General features: G+C 42.2%; 1 protein-coding gene across 1 annotated transcript in view; it reads right to left on the bottom strand.

Annotated features, from left to right (window-relative positions):
- Positions 1 to 8,860, bottom strand: part of LOC141107496 (class I histocompatibility antigen, F10 alpha chain-like) — a 91,674-nt gene extending 82,814 nt beyond the window's left edge. Inside the window, exon 1 of the mRNA XM_073598265.1 lies at positions 8,686 to 8,860. Coding sequence (XP_073454366.1) covers positions 8,686 to 8,758 — 73 coding nt within the window. The 5' untranslated portion in view covers positions 8,759 to 8,860. The remainder of the gene's footprint in view (positions 1 to 8,685) is intronic.
- Between the last annotated feature and the right edge of the window lie 8,241 nt (positions 8,861 to 17,101).

The raw sequence follows: 17,101 nt of genomic DNA, 5'->3' as shown, positions 1-17,101 counted from the left end.
ATGAAACGCGTCAAGCTAATTGAAGCCGTTTCCGGATTTACTTATGAGCTAATTGAAGCTGTGTCTGGATTTACATATTATACTTTATAGATTTTATATCTAATTTGTGGTATAGGATTGAGATACCATACCCAGGGTCTCTTCCCTATCACATTTGGCAGACTAGCAAGTTTGGAGGTTATCCCCATCATTGTAAATACTGTTCAGATATGTAAACAATCAACATAACATGTGTGTATAGATGAAATTATGGGTTATACTACCACTATTAATTATTGCTTTTACCTTATCAATTAAGGTCCTATTGTGCCTTAATAAACAATTATTTTTATACTGTTGATGGTTGGTTGTCCCTGAGACTGTGTACTTTATACATGCATAGGTGTATTTGAGATCCTATCCAGGGGTTACATTACCACCATTATTTATCAATTTTATCTTATTATGGTCCTACTGTGTAATATATATATAAGCAATTTTATTATTTGATAGCTGGTTGTCCCTCAGACTGCATGCTTCATATAAAGTCCCATTTTTTCCCACAGTTTTTCCCCTCCCATGTTATTCCCTTTTTGACAGTCTAACCGTGTACAGGACCCCAAAAACCAATCACCGCCTTTGGGCTTTCTAAGGGTGTAACATTTTTATTTCACTCCTCACTGCCTATCACAGTTTCGGAGGCCATGAAATGCCCAGATGGCACCAAAGACACCCCAAGCTATTTGCTGAGAGGTATAGTGAGTATTTTGCAGACCTCGCTTTTTGTCACAGTTTTGAAAATTGAAAAAATAAAATAAATTTTTCTTTTCTTTCTTCATTTTCAAGAACAAATGAGATCTGCAAAATACTCACCATGCCTCTCAGAAAATACCTTGGGGTGTCTACTTTCCAAAATGGGGTCATTTGGGGGGTTTTGTGCTATCTGGACATTTCAGGGCCTCCGTAATTGTGATAGGCAGTGAAGAGTGAAATCACAATTTTACGCCTTGAGAAATCCTGAAGGCAGTGATTGGTTTTCGGGGTCCCGTACGCGGCTAGGCTCCTAAAAAGTCTCACATGTGGTATCCCCATACTCAGGAGAAGCAGCAGAATGTATTTTGGGGTGTAATTCCACATACGGGGTTTCCCCAAAAATAAGACCTAACCAGAAAATAAGACCTAGCGTTATTTTCCAGGAGGGCTGCAATATAAGCCCTACCCCGAAAATATGCCCTAGTTTAAAATGTTTGTAACATCCTATAATCCACTCTATTACAGTAGTATATAATGTACAATGTGTGTGTTTTCTGTAATATAATTGCGGGGAAGAGAGCTCTGGTGGGTCACAGAAGCACAGTACGGCGCTATAACAAAGGTATTTGGTACAATTATATTACAGAAACACACACATTGTACATTATATACTACTCTAATGCCCCGTACACACGGTCGGATTTTCCGACGGAAAATGTGTGATAGGACCTTGTTGTCGGAAATTCTGACCGTGTGTAGGCTCCATCACACATTTTCCATCGGATTTTCCGACACACAAAGTTTGAGAGCAGGATATAAAATTTTCCAACAACAAAATCCGATCCTTTAAATTTCAATCGTGTGTACACAAATCGGACGCACAAAGTGCCACGCATGCTCAGAATAAATAAAGAGATGAAAGCTATTGGCTACTGCCCCTTTTTTAGTCCAGACGTACGTGTTTTACGTCACCGCGTTCAGAACGATCGGATTCTCCAACAACTTTGTGTGACCGTGTGTATGCAAGACAAGTTTGAGCCAACATCCGTCTGAAAAAATCCATAAATTTTGTTGTTGGAATGTCCGATCAATGTCCGACCGTGTGTACGGGGCATTAGAGTGTGGATTATAAGATTTTACAAGCATTTTAACTCAGTTCACACTGGGGATTCCTGTCAGGCAGGGGGAGAGAGGGGGAGAGAAGACAGCACATTACATGGTAAGACCTACCCCGAAAATAAGCCCTACTGTGTCTTTTGTTGCCAAAATTAATATAAGACCCGGGCTTATTTTCGGGGAAACACAGTATAACCATGCCATGTTTGAACAATATATCATTTAGTGACAACTTTATGTAAAAAAAATAAAAATAAAATAAAATTATAATTTTCCCGAATCTTGTGGCAAAATATAAAATATTCCATGGACTCAAAATGCCTCTCAGCAAATAGCTTGAAGTGTCTTCTTTCCAAAATTGGGTCATTTGGGGGGGTTGTGCTATCTTGGCACTTTATGGCCTCCGAAACTGTGATAGGTAGTGAAGAGTGAAATCACCATTTTACTCCTTTAGAAAACCTGAAGGCAGTGATTGGTTTTCGGGGTCCCGTACGCGGCTAGGCTCCCAAAAAGTCCCACACATGTGGTATCCCCATACTCAGGAGAAGCAGCCAAATGTATTTTAGGTTTTAATTCCACATATTCCCATGGCATGTTTGAGCAATAGATCATTTAGTGACAACTTTGTGCAAAAAAAGTTTGCCATATTCCCGAAACTTATGACAAAATATAAAATATTCCATGGACTCGACATGTCTCTTAGCAAATAGTTTGGGGTGTCTACTTTCCAAAATGGGGTCATTTGGGGGGGTTTTGAACTGTCCTGGCATTTTATAGGCAACTTTTAGAAGCTTATGTCACACATCACCCACTCTTCTAACCACTTGAAGACAAAGCCCTTTCTGACACGATTTGTTTACATGAAAAAAATATTTTTTCTTTCCTAGAAAATTACTTTGAACCCCCAAACATCATATATTTTTTTAAAGCAAAGGCCCTACAGATTAAAATGGTGGGTGTTGTAATTTTTTTTCACACAGTATATGTGCAGCGATTTTTCAAATGCAACTTTTGGGGAAAAAAACACTTTTTTAAATTGTAATGCACTAAAACACACTATATTACCCACATGTTTGATGAAATAAAAAAAGATAATCTTAGGCCGAGTACATGGATACCAAACATGACATGCTTTAAAATTGCACACAAACATGTGGCAGCGACAAACTACATACATTTTAAAAGTCTTTAAAATCCTTTACAGGTTACCACTTTAGATTTAGAGAGGAGGTCTACTGCTAAAATTACTGCCCTCGATCTGACCTTCGCGGTGATACCTCACATGCATGGTGCAATTGCTGTTTACATATTACACCAGACCGACGCTTGCGTGAGCCTTTGCGCGTGAGCAGGGGGGACAGGGGTGCTTTTTTTGCTTTTTTATTTTTTTTTAAACTGTTCCTTTCATTTTTTTAGCATTTTTATTGTTATCTCCCCTATGATAGCAATAGGTAGTGACAGGTACTCTTTTTTTTTGAAAAACAAATGGGTCTATTAACCACTTGCCGACCGCCTAATGATGATATACCTCAACAGAATGGCACGGGCAGGCAAAATCATGTACCTGGTACGTGATTGCCTTCCCGCGGGCGGGGGGTCTGATCGGACCCCCTCGGTGCCAGCGGTGGTCAGCTTGTGACTGGAAGTGTTCAGAGATGAGGGGGAGGCCATCCGATCGTGGCCCCCCTCGCGATCGCTCCCAGCCAATGACAATCATCCCCTGCCTCTGTGTAGTACACAGAGGCAGAGGATGTGATGTCATCTCTCCTCGGCTCGGCAGTTTCCATTCCGGCGCAGAGGAGAGATGACTGAAATGTAAGTGGACAAACACAACACAACACAGTAGAACATGCCAGGCATACTTTACACCCCCCATCACCCCTCCCCCCTGTCACACTGACACCAAGCAGTTTTTGGGGTTTTTTTCTGATTACTGCATTGTGTCAGTTTGTGACAGTTAAAAGTGGTAGGGCAGTTAGGGTTAGCCCCCTGTAGGTCTAGGGTACCCCCCAACCCCCCTAATAAAGTTTTAACCCCTTGATCCCCCCCCGTCACCAGTGTCGCTAAGCGATCATTTTTCTGATCGCTGTATTAGTATCACTGGTGACGCTAGTTAGGGACATAAATATTTAGGTTCGCCGTATACTATCTAATAAATGTTTTAACCCCTTGATTGCCCCCTAGTTAACCCTTTCACCACTGATCACCGTATAACCATTACGGTTGACGCTGGTTAGTTCGTTTATTTTTTATAGTGTCAGGGCACCTGCCATTTATTACCGAATAAATGTTTAACCCCCTGATCGCCTGGCGGTGAAATGCGTCGCCCAAGGCAGTGTCAGATTAGCGCCAGTACCGCTGACACCCACGCATGCAGCATACGCCTCCCTTAGTGGTATAGTATCTGAACGGATCAATATCTGATCTGATCAGATCTATACTAGCGTCCCCAGCAGTTTAGGGTTCCCAAAAAGGCATTGTTAGCGGGATCAGCCCAGATACCTGCTAGCACCTGCGTTTTGCCCCTCTGCCCGGCCCAGCCCAGCCCACCCAAGTGCAGTATCGATCGATCACTGTCACTTACAAAACACTAAACACATAACTGCAGCATTCACAGAGTCAGGCCTGATCCCTGCAATCGCTAACAGTTTTTTTGGTAGCGTTTTGGTGAACTGGCAAGCACCAGCAGCCTAGTACACCCCGGTCATAGTCAAACCAGCACTGCAGTAACACTTGGTGACGTGGCGAGTCCCATAAGTGCAGTTCAAGCTGGTGAGGTGGCAAGCACAAGTAGTGTCCCGCTGCCACCAAGAAGAAGACAAACACAGGCCATCGTGCCCATAATGCCCTTCCTGCAGCATTCGCCAATCCTAATTGGGAACCCACCGCTTCTGCAGCGCCCGTACTTCCCCCATTCACATCCCCAACCAAATGCAGTCGGCTACATGAGAGGCATTTTCTTTATGTCCTCCCGAGTACCCCTACTCAATGACCCCCCCCAAAAAGATGTTGTGTCTGCAGCTAGCGCGGATATAGGCGTGACACCCGCTATTATTGTCCCTCCTGTCCTGAGAATCCTGGTCTTTACATTGGTGAATGTTTTGAACGCTACCATTCACTAGTTGAGTATTAGCGTAGGGTACAGCATTGCACAGACTAGACACACTTTCACAGGGTCTCCCAAGATGCCATCGCATTTTTGAGAGACCCGAACCTGGAACCGGTTACCGTTATAAAAGTTAGTTACAAATAAAAGTGTAAAAAAAAAAATAAAACCACAAAGAAAAATATAAAATAAAAAAATAGTTGTCGTTTTATTGTTCTCTCTCTCTATTCTCTCTCTATTGTTCTGCTCTTTTTTACTGTATTCTATTCTGCAATGTTTTATTATTATGTTTTATCAGGTTTGCTTTTCAGGTATGCAATTTTTATACTTTACCATTTACTGTGCTTTATTGTTAACCATTTTTTTTGTCTTCAGGTACGCCATTCACGACTTTGAGTGGTTATACCAGAATGATGCCTGCAGGTTTAGGTATCATCTTGGTATCATTCTTTTCAGCCAGTGGTTGACTTTCATGTAAAAGCAATCCTAGCGGCTAATTAGCCTCTAGACTGCTTTTACAAGCAGTGGGAGGGAATGCCCCCCCGTCTTCTGTGTTTTTCTCTGGCTCTCCTGTCTCAACAGGGAACCTGAGAATGCAGCCGGTGATTCAGCCAGCTGACCATAGAGCTGATCAGAGACCAGAGTGGCTCCAAACATCTCTATGGCCTAAGAAACCGGAAGCTACGAGCATTTTATGACTTAGATTTCGCCAGATGTAAACAGCGCCATTGGGAAATTGGGGAAGCATTTTATCACACCTATCTTGGTGTGGTCAGATGCTTTGAGGGCAGAGGAGAATCTAGGGTCAAATAGACCCCAATTTTTTCAAAAAATAGTACCTGTCACTACCTATTGCTATCATAGAGGATATTTACATTCCCTGAGATAACAATAAAAAAAGAAGCACCCCGTCCCCCCTGCTCTCGCGCTAAGGCGACCGTAAGTGTCGGTCTGGCGTCAAATGTAAACAGCAATTGCACCATGCATGTGAGGTATCACCGCGAAGGTCAGATCGAGGGCAGTAATTTTTGCAGTAGACCTCCTGTAAATCTAAAGTGGTAACCTGTAAAGGCTTTTAAAGGCTTTTAAAAATGTATTAATTTTGTTGCCACTGCACGTTTGTGCGCAATTTTAAAGCATGTCATGTTTGGTATCCATGTACTCGGCCTAAGATCATCTTTTTTATTTCATCAAGCATTTTGGCAATATAGTGTGTTTTAGTGCATTAAAATTTAAAAAAGTGTGTTTTTTCCCAAAAAAATGCGTTTGAAAAATCGCTGCGCAAATACTGTGTGAAAAAAAAAAATGAAACACCCACCATTATAATCTGTAGGGCATTTGCTTTAAAAAAATATATAATGTTTGGGGGTTCAAAGTAATTTTCTTGCAAAAAAAATAATTTTTTCATGTAATCAAAGTGTCAGAAAGTGCTTTGTCTTCAAGTGGTTAGATGAGTGGGTGATGTGTGACATAAGCTTCTAAATGTTGTGCATAAAATGCCAGGACAGTTCAAACCCCCCCAAATGACCCCATTTTGGAAAGTAGACACCCCAAGCTATTTGCTGAGAGGCATGTCGAGTCCATGGAATATTTTATATTGTGACACAAGTTGCGGGAAAGAGACAAAATTTTTTTCTTTTTTTTGCACAAAGTTGTCACTAAATGATATATTGCTCAAACATGCCATGGGAATATGTGAAATTACACCCCAAAATACATTCTGCTGCTTCTCCTGAGCACGGGGATACCACATGTGTGAGACTTTTTGGGAGCCTAGCCGCGTACGGGACCCCAAAATCCAAGCACCGCCTTCAGGCTTTCTAAGGGCGTGAATTTTTGATTTCACTCTTCACTGCCTATCACAGTTTTGGAGGCCATGGAATGCCCAGGTGGCACAAACACCCCCAAATAACACCATTTTGGAAAGTAGACACCCAAAGCTATTTGCTGAGAGGTATAGTGAGTATTTTGCAGACCTCACTTTTTGTCACAAAGTTTTGAAAATTGAAAAAAAAAAAATTTCTTGTCTTTCTTCATTTTCAAAAACAAATGAGAGCTGCAAAATACTCACCATGCCTCTCAGCAAATAGCTTGGGGTGTCTACTTTCCAAAATGGGGTCATTTGGGGGGGGGTTTATGCCATCTGGGCATTTTATGGCCTTCAAAACTGTGATAGGCAGTGAGGAGTGAAATCAAAAATTTACGCCCTTAGAAATCCTGAAGGCGGTGCTTGGTTTTCGGGGCCCAGTATGCGGCTAGGCTCACAAAAAGTCCCACACATGTGGTATCCCCATACTCAGAAGCAGCTAAATGTATTTTGGGGTGCAATTCCACATATGCCCATGGCCTGTGTGAGCAATATATCATTTAGTGACAATTTTTTGTAATTTTTTTTTTTGTCATTATTCAATCACTTGGGACAAAAAAAATTAATATTCAATGGGCTCAACATGCCTCTCAGCAATTTCCTTGGGGTGTCTACTTTACAAAATGGGGTCATTTGTGGGGGTTTTGTACTGCCCTGCCATTTTAGCACCTCAAGAAAACGACATAGGCAGTCATAAACTAAAAGATGTGTAAATTCCAGAAAATGTACCCTAGTTTGTAGGCGCTATAACTTTTGCGCAAACCAATAAATATACACTTATTGACATTTTTTTTTACCAAAGACATGTGGCCAAATACATTTTGGCCTAAATGTATGACTAAAATTGAGTTTATTGGATTTTTTTTAGAACAAAATGTAGAAAATATCATTTTTTTTTCAAAATTTTCAGTCTTTTTCCGTGTATAGCGCAAAAAATAAAAACGGCAGAGGTGATCAAATACCATCAAAAGAAAGCGCTATTTGTGGGAAGAAAAGGACGCAAATTCCGTTTGGGTACAGCATTGCATGACCGCGCAATTAGCAGTTAAAGCGACGCAGTGCCGAATTGTAAAAAGTGCTCTGGTCAGGAAGGGGGTAAATCCTTCCGGGGCTGAAGTGGTTAAACTCTCTCCTCTGCCCTCAAAGCATCTGACCACACCAATATTGATGCTTAGATATGTGAAAGAATAAAAAAATACTCTGATAAAGAAGTAGTTAAACACAGTCTGTGTACCCACAGAGAGATTTATGTTCTCTTCCTGCTCTGTGTGACACCCATTATCTGGACAGGAAGTAAGGTAAAATGCTGCCAGATGTCCTAATCCTTCCCTAATCTATCCAAAACTGAAATAGAAAAAGTTATCAAACAGAATTGAGTTTTAAAGAATATCTAGAGCCAAAATATGTTTTATTTTTAAGTAGTTGTGATGATAATGTATGGACAGTTTTACTAACACGTCAAAGTTACAAAACTGCATTCAGGCATTAAGGGGTTAATATCACCCTAAATATTTATAATTTAGATCACACAGATAAGACTGAACACAGCGCCCCCTCCAGGATGAGATCTATAGGAGGAAATAGGTGTGATGAGTGAGAAGGTGAAATGTATTGTCAGCTGATACATTGTAATGTCTTCTGACCCCCTGACCTCTCCGTCCATCATCAGCTCCGTACACAAGATCAATAAAGATCCTTCAGAGCCTGGAGAGCCGTATTGTCATCTTCATACAGACAGGACATGGTTGTCACTTCCACAATACTTCTACCTTTATCACTAAACATTGATTTCTACCATTCTATACAACACTTGGAGGAAATCCCCCCCACTGACAAGATGTCATCTATATTGTCCTCTACTTACCACACTCCACCCCTGACACCCCCAGAATAATCAGGATGAGGGGGATCATCATCTTCATCCTCCCCACTGTCATCTATAGAGAGACCCCAAAACAGGACAACCTTCCACTTCACCCAGATCAGGACAGTCTGTGTACAGGAAGGCGGAGCTCTGTGCTGATTGGAGGAGGCTTCCTCTCTCTCCAATAGGAACATGAGGAGATGGAGGATCAGCAGTTACCGGGCAGAATGAGATTATGAAGGTTGGAGATGAGAAGCCACAAAGTGAAAATGAAATCTGCAGACATTCCACCAATAGAATTCTAGGAATCCCCCAAAACCCCCCAATCATCTCCTAACACCGGGCATGGGAGAGATCCACAGGAAATCCCAGAGACCAATCACAGGAGGGATCTCTACTTATTGATCTACAGAGAACCCTCCACACCAGAGAAGGAGCTTACAATCTAATGACCCCCCACTGACATACAGACACACTCAGGACAATGCCGGGGAATCCTGATCATATAGAACAGGGGTCTCCAAGTCAGGGGCAGGACAAGCCAGGCCCAGGACCATATGGAGGACACATCTGATGATGTACAAGGATAGTAGAACACCTCCCAACTTTTTGAGATGGGAATGAGGGACACCTATTAGCAAATGTATGTAGGCATAGGACACACCCCCTTAAAGAAGAATTATAAAAAAAAAATGATTAGGTAAACCCACAAGTACTTTTTTACCACTAATATTCCTTTATACTGTTTTTTGAAATTTACAAATGCAGAAATGTAGAAACTGGATGAAAGGTTCAGCACTGAGAAACACTTATTGAAAGATAAACAGATCATTTTATATACAACTATACAGATCAGAGCAAAATGAGGAGGAAGGAGGGACATTGTTCCAAATCAGGGACAGTTGGGGACGATGTAGTAGCTGCATGGTGGCGGCACTGAGAAGCAAGGCACAGACACACTTGGAGGGATGCCGGGGATGCCATGTTTGTACTAGCACCCGCAGCAGCAAATGCAGAGACTACCAATAGTGCCAGGCAAGTAAATGTCCCATTGACTGGATTTAGGTGGGTGCAGGGGGTGGGCTGCACCCCCCAAATTCAATTGCAACCCCCAAAGCCCCTGACCCACAACCTGCTCTCTAACCCCCACACAGCATATACCAGGGATACCAACTGTCATTAAAGAGGGAGTCCACCTAAAAAAAAATTATTAAAAGTCAGCAGCTACAAATACTGCAGCTGCTGACTTTTAATAAATGGCCACTTACCTGTCCCAGGGTCCAGCGATGTCGGCAGCCAACGCCGAGAGCCCGCTCGATTCTCGGCAGCTGCCGCCGCCATCCTAGGTGAGGGAATCAGGAAGTAAAGCATTGCGGCTTCACTTCCTGGTTCCCTACTGCGCATGCGCGAGTCGTGCTGCGCATCGTAACTGGTCCCTGCTATTTCCTGGGACCTGTGCATTTCCCAGGAGACAGCATGGAGGGACAGGAAGAGGAATAGACTCCCGTGGGAGTCTATGCCAGAAGTGGGTGCAAATACCTGTCTTAGACAGGTATCTGCACCCCCCTGAAAGGTGCCAAATGTGACACCGGAGGGGGGGAGGGTTCCGAAAAGCGGAAGTTCAATTTTTGTGTGGAACTCCGCTTTAAGGCTAGGTTCAGATCTGTGCGGGTAATTGCCACTGCAGGACCACACCTGTTTCCACAGCCACAATCACCCACATAGACAAATCATTCTGGGTGGGTGCGGGTGTCATTAATCCTAATGACATGCCAAAAGCATTGGAAATTGCTTCCATATGGGAACCGCACTGCACTTGTGGTTCCTCTGCAAACTGCGATTTCTAAAATGCTGCCGAGACCTTTTCCCTGCATTTCAGGAGGGATGGCACATGTGTGAGGATAATAATATAGTGTAATGTACAGAGAGCTCCATACATAGACAGCTGATATTTGTTACACTTATCTTTTCCCTGGCTGTGCTCTTCTTCTTCTTCATGTAAAAGATTACTTTCCTCCTCTACTAAGCCTTGGATCACACCGCCATGACTTTGAAATCACGCAACTCTAAATCTGATATCATTGCATGACTTCATTGTGGCTTGTATAAGACTTCTTACTAACAGAAGTCAATGCAAGTCATGCTGAAGTCACACAAAAAATAGTGCAGGAATCTTTTTCTAAGTCAGAGCGACTTGAGACGCACCAATTGGAATTGTCATGTGACTTTGAACTCTCAAGTTGCATGACAAGTCTTGGCGGTGTGAACCAGGGCTTAGTGTGCACAGCGTCACCTGCTGGAGAATATTTATAATTACAAACAAGTAATTTCCAGGAAACTGCATGACTTCACATTACAGCGGAATGCTACCATCACCCAGCTGAGCACAGAGAAGTCTTATACTGCCACCTACTGCTCTGATGTAGTACTGCATACAGCATCTCTACATAAAATAAAAGACAATAATAGTAGAATATGTATCCAGGTCATGCAGAGCATTCTCATCACAGGGACCGGATTACTTCAATCAGTGGCTTTAGCCCGGATTGCTGACTTAGACTGTCAAATCCAACAAAAATGTTTTTTAAATACAAATTGCTCATATGAAACCTCTTATTAGCTTTTAGTGACCCTTATTATATCTAATAAATACCTTGTTTGACTTTTTCTTTTTTTATATTGCAGCTTACAAGAACTTAGCAATGGCTGCATTGTTTGTTTGTTTTTTGTTAACTTTTTTCAATTTTTACCACCCAGTGATCCTGCCAGAAAGTCTATTATTTTTCAACTTTCTTTACCAGACCAAGCTGTGCAGCAAAAGTAGCAGTTGGAGGGATGAGACAAAACATTTACCACTGACAGGGGTGCTTACAATAAACAGCTTTTCTTTTTTTAATGTAAAATATTTACCCTAAAAGAAAAAAATGTTGCTGTAACTGCTTAAAAAGCTGTATTTGTTAGTCAAGTCCATCTAAATCAGCCAATGTATCTAACACTACCCTCCCCCGACTGACAATGCTGCTGTTCAAGGGTGTCTCTGCTGCTCCTCCATCCAGAGTGGAGACACCCTAACATGGGAGGTGTGTTACTGGCAGGATCAACAAGCAAAATAAAGGGGAAAAAGCCTCATATAACCAGTGCAGCCATTACAAGGTTAGTAAGCTGCCAAATATATATAAAATATTTTTTTTTAGTTTAATTCCTCTTTACCTCTTCATGTATTTTGCTAAATGAAAAGACTTTACAGCCCGTCTTGTACATTCTCAATGCATTTCATAGACTGTGTCCATTTCTTCAGGAGATAAGTGGAGGTAATATTCCCAAATAACAACATATTTTTATGGTAAGTTGTGACATCTCATACAAAATACCTTAAATGACACATTACATCATTTACACATTGTGATAATGTATATTATTTACATATCCGTTATTATCACAGCTTTGTCCAATCACAGGAAGCCAACCCAACACCAATTATTCAAAGGAGACCACATTGGAAGCCGGTCTATATCCTTCAACTACAACAAATATGGAAGGAAAGTAAAGATGATTGTAAATCCTCCAATGAGTACCATTTATATCTGTGTGACTTCAAGTCACACCGACTTCAAACTAGTCCCTGTACTACTTTGATCCGACTTTGATGTGAGTTGAGGTCCATAGACCTCAAGTTTACACAGGTATTCCCTGAAATTGCGTCAAAATTGTGGTAAAAATCGCAGCAAAATCACATGACTTTCAAGTCGTGGCAGTGTGAAAAGGGCCTTAGTGATATTATAACAAAGTGGAAGGAACTGGGAACAACAGGAACTCATCCACAAAGTGGCAGGCCACGTAAAATGACAGAGCGTGGTCAGCGCATGGTGAAGCGCACATTGCACAGAAGTCACCAACTGTCTGCAGAGTCAATATGTACAGACCTCCAAACTAAACTGTGGCCTTCAGATTAGCACAACAACAGTGTGTAGAGAGATCTTCATGGAATGGGTTTACATGGCCGAGCAACTGCATCCAAGTCTTACACCAAGTGCAATGCAAAGTGATGGATTCCGTGGTGTAAAGCCCACAGACACTGGACTCTAGAGCAGTGGAGACGAGTTCTCTGGAGTGATGATCACTCTTCTCTGTCTGGCAATCTGATGGACTTGTCCGGGTTTGGCGGTTGCCAGGAGAACGGTACTTGCCTGACTGCCTTGTGCCAAGTGTAAAATTGGGTGGAGGGGAGATTATGGAGCTAAAATGAAAGCTGCCCACTTTAACCCCTTGTTTGCTGTACTGCACAAGGTTGTAGGGCACATGCAGAGCAGCTTCATTCACTTGAATGGGTCATGCTTGGCAGGCGCTACACCCACCAACCATGTGACAGGGCATATAACTCCTGCTGCAGCTGTGAAATGTGTACACCCCTGACCATTGTAGCTAAAGGGGGTTGGAGCGGAGCTAGTAAAAACAAAGCTTTGGGGTTTTACCACCCCCCAAACTGCAAATGTAAATGAACCCCTACAAGGATGCGTTCACCTGCATCTGTGACCTTCCTGGCTTAGCTGCACTTTGCCATAGACTTCTATTATATCCTGCAGGAGTGGTACACTTTGTGAAAGCACCAAAACTCCTGCATTCAGAAAATGCACCAAAACCTGCAGAATATAATAGAAGTCTATGGCTAAGTGCAGCAAACCCGCAGGAAAGATGCAGGTACACTGCACTGCACACATGGTGTGCATAAACCACAGCACATCAGTGTGAAAGACGCCATATACTATAATGCCCAGTGTATTGCTTCACACTGACCTGAAGATCTCTTCTTTCCCCCTGTTGGCACCACTCTGGAGACCACTAGCCGGGATAAGAGGTGGAGTGCAGTTGGTATCACTCCACATGGGACAGGAGCCGGCACTACAGAGGAGACATCGGATTATGCGGCTCCCTACTACAGATCAACTTTACAAGTAGTCCCTCTGCATTGCACTCCGATACTCTGGGATGGGGGGACAGCAAGCCCAGACTGAGATCTACCAGTCACCGGTCCACAATCTTCTGGTAGATCGCAATCTACAGGTTGCTGACCCCCTGGTTTAATGCATTCCCTCCATTAATGTACTGTATAAAATGCCCCACCAACTGTTATACCCACCTCCTTCCTAAACACCTACCTGACTCCTGTCACCACTCCAGTGCTGACCCAGCTGCAGTACTTCTCTTCTCACTTCCTGGTCTCACAGGAGACACTAAGGGTGGTGGGAGTCATAGGCTCCTCCTACTGTCAGCCCCATATTCATGTCCCTTTCTACAACAGGTACACAGATCTGTCACCTCAACCAACATTTGTTGTGCGGAGGAAGGTCAGGATTATAAATAAGGATGAGCTCAGGCGTGTTCACAACCCACGCATGTAGAGCCCACCAAGAAGTCGGCACTGTACAGCGCTAATCACAGACAGTGAGACATTTCTCGATCTCTGCTGCCGCGGATCTGGAAAATGTCTCACTGTCTGTGATCAGCGCTGTGCAATGCCGACTTCCTGGCGGGCTCTACATGTGCGGGTTGTGAACACACCTGAGCTCATCCTTAATTATAAACTGTTTCTAAAGGCCCATACACACGATCAGACTTTTTGACAACAAACATGCAAATGACCTGTTTTAAGGCAACATCTGGCCGTGTGTACGCTACATCGGACAAACTTTTTCAGTTTTCATCGGACAAATGTTGGCTGTGCGAACAGACAAACTTTCCTGCAACAAAAGTCCTAGGTCGGCTAGTCTGTGTGTACACAAAACCATCGGACTTTAGTACAAAGTACAAACACGCATGCTCAGAACCAATGCAAAAGATCAGACAACAATACAGAAGTTGATCAAAAGGTGGCGACGGAGAATTGAACTTCCTCTTTTGAAGTTTCGTCAGTACGTTGAAACGTCACTACGTATGTGTTTGTTGCCTAAAAAGTCCTGCCGTGTGTATGCAGAACAAGTTTATGGCCAACGCCCTTTTGACAAAAATCCATGGAAAAGTTTGTTTAAAGTCCGATCGTGTGTTCGAGGCTCTAGACACTCCCTGTGAATTCCCCTGAATGTTTCCTTTTTCTTATAGCCAGAGGGGAGGAATGTAAAAAAGTAATAAATGCAAAATAAAGATAAAAAGGTTAGATCAGAGCCTGGTGGAGGATAATGTCAGGGTCAAAACTTTTTAGGTAGAATTATAAAAAAGTTTTGTGTGTCAGTGTTCTCAGATAGGATAAAAAATCAAATTACATCATATATTTTTGGTCCCTACTATAGGTACAAACTACAAATAAATTACACTTTTGCTCTCACCATGAACATCAGATGTAGGAATATTTATTTTGGAGGTTTTTTGTGGTCATGATAACCACAAAAAATATACAGTTAAAGTTACAAAGAAAGTTTTGTTTTACTATTTTTGGTCAGTTTTCCTTTGCTGTTAAAGCCTCTTGCACATGAGTGGAAAAATGCAGCATTTGTAGCTTTTTATAAAGAAATCTGAACACAGGTACATTGTTCATTATGGGACAGACCCCACAGCTGCAAAAAGTGCCGTAATGAAGCAATGTGTTCAGATCCATAAAAAAGAACAATATATGTTTGAGTGCAGTCATTTCCATAAATGTATACACAAATATATATGAACGTATATACATACATTGAAACACTGGCAGCTAGAAGAGTATGAAGATGTCTTTGATGGGCTCATGTACACTGCAGCTCAAAAAAAGCTACTTTAATCACTTGCCCACTGGGCACTTGAACCCCCTTCCTGCCCAGACCAATTTTCAGCTTTCAGCGCTCTCACACTTTGAATCACATTTACTCAGTCATGTAATACTGTACCCAAATGAATTTTTTGTCCTTTTTTTCATACAAATAGAGCTTTCTTTTGGTGGTATTTGATCACCTCTGGGTTTTTTATTTTTTGCGCTATAAATGAAAAAAGACCGAAAATTATGAAAAAAACGCATTTTCTTTGTTTCTGTGATAAAATTTTGCAAATTATTAATTTTTCTTCATAAATTTTGGCCACAATTTATAATGCTACATATCTTTGGTAAAAATAACCCAAATTAGTGGATGCTATTTGATCTTTGTGAAAGTTAGAGAGTCTACAAACTATGGTGCAAATCATAAAAAATGTATCACATTTGATGCACCGACGGCCTATCTCATTTCTTGCGACCCGAACAAGTCAGGAAAGTACAAATACCCCCCAAATGACCCCTTTTTTGAAAGTAGACAGTCCAAGGTATTTAGTAAGATGCATGGTGAGCTTTTTGATGTTGTCATTTTTTCCCACAATTCTTTGCAAAATAAAGATTTTTTCCCCCCACAAAATTGTCATTGTAATAGGTTATTTCTCTAACATGGCATGTGTATACCACAAATAACACCCCAAAATACATTCTGCTACTCCTCCTGAGTATTACGATACCACATGTGTGGGACTTTTTCACAGCCTGGCCACATAGAGAGGCCCAACATGCAGAGAGCACCATCAGGTGTTCAAGGAGCATAAATGACACATCTAACTTGTTGACTACCTATTACATTTTTGAAGGCCCTGGAGCACCAGGACAATGACACGTGACACTGACGTGGCACTGATGACAGATGGCACTGATGATACTGATGTGGCACTGATGACAGATGGCACTGATACGGCACTGATGATAGATGGCACTAATACGTGGCACTGATGACAGATGGCACTAATACGTGGCACTGACAGGTGGCACTGATGACAGATGGCACTAATATGTGGCACTGATGACAGGTGGCACTGATGACTGATGGCACTGATGACAAATGGCACTAATACATGGCACTGATGACAGATGGCACTAATACGTGGCACTGATGACACGTGACACTGATAGCAGATGGCACATGACACTGACAGATGGCACCGATGACAGATGGCACTTATACGTGGCACTGGGGACAGATGACAGTGAGGACAGATGACAGTGAGGACAGATGACAGTGGGGACAGATGACAGTGGGGACAGATGGCAGTGGGGACAGATGGCACTGACATCACTTTTTTCTTGTTTTTTTTTGTTTTTTCCAGGAACGGCCTCCCGGCAATTAGCGTCCGCGCTGCAGCCGGCTATAGTGCGGGTGCATAGAGGTTAAGGAATTTGAGCTTTTATTTCTCTGCCTAAAAGCCTGAAGAAGCTTATGCTTTTTGTGCTCTTTCGTGTGTTCTTATTGCATATTTTGAGCTTTTTTCGAGGTTTTGTGACTATAAGCATTTAATCCATAGTGTGTATAGTGTGTATGGACACATTGGCTAACATGGAGAGGAGTTTTCAGTCAGAAAAAAAACGAGAGCTCAAAAAAGCTCAAAAGCCTGTAGGAGCCGCTTGTTTGAGATATAGTGTACATGTGTATACTTA

The sequence above is a fragment of the Aquarana catesbeiana genome, linkage group LG09 (genome assembly GCF_042186555.1).
Source record: "Aquarana catesbeiana isolate 2022-GZ linkage group LG09, ASM4218655v1, whole genome shotgun sequence".
Taxonomy (NCBI): Eukaryota; Metazoa; Chordata; class Amphibia; order Anura; family Ranidae; genus Aquarana; species Aquarana catesbeiana.
The sequence above is the reverse complement of the archived record's forward strand: the minus strand, read 5'-3'. Positions and strand labels throughout refer to the sequence as shown.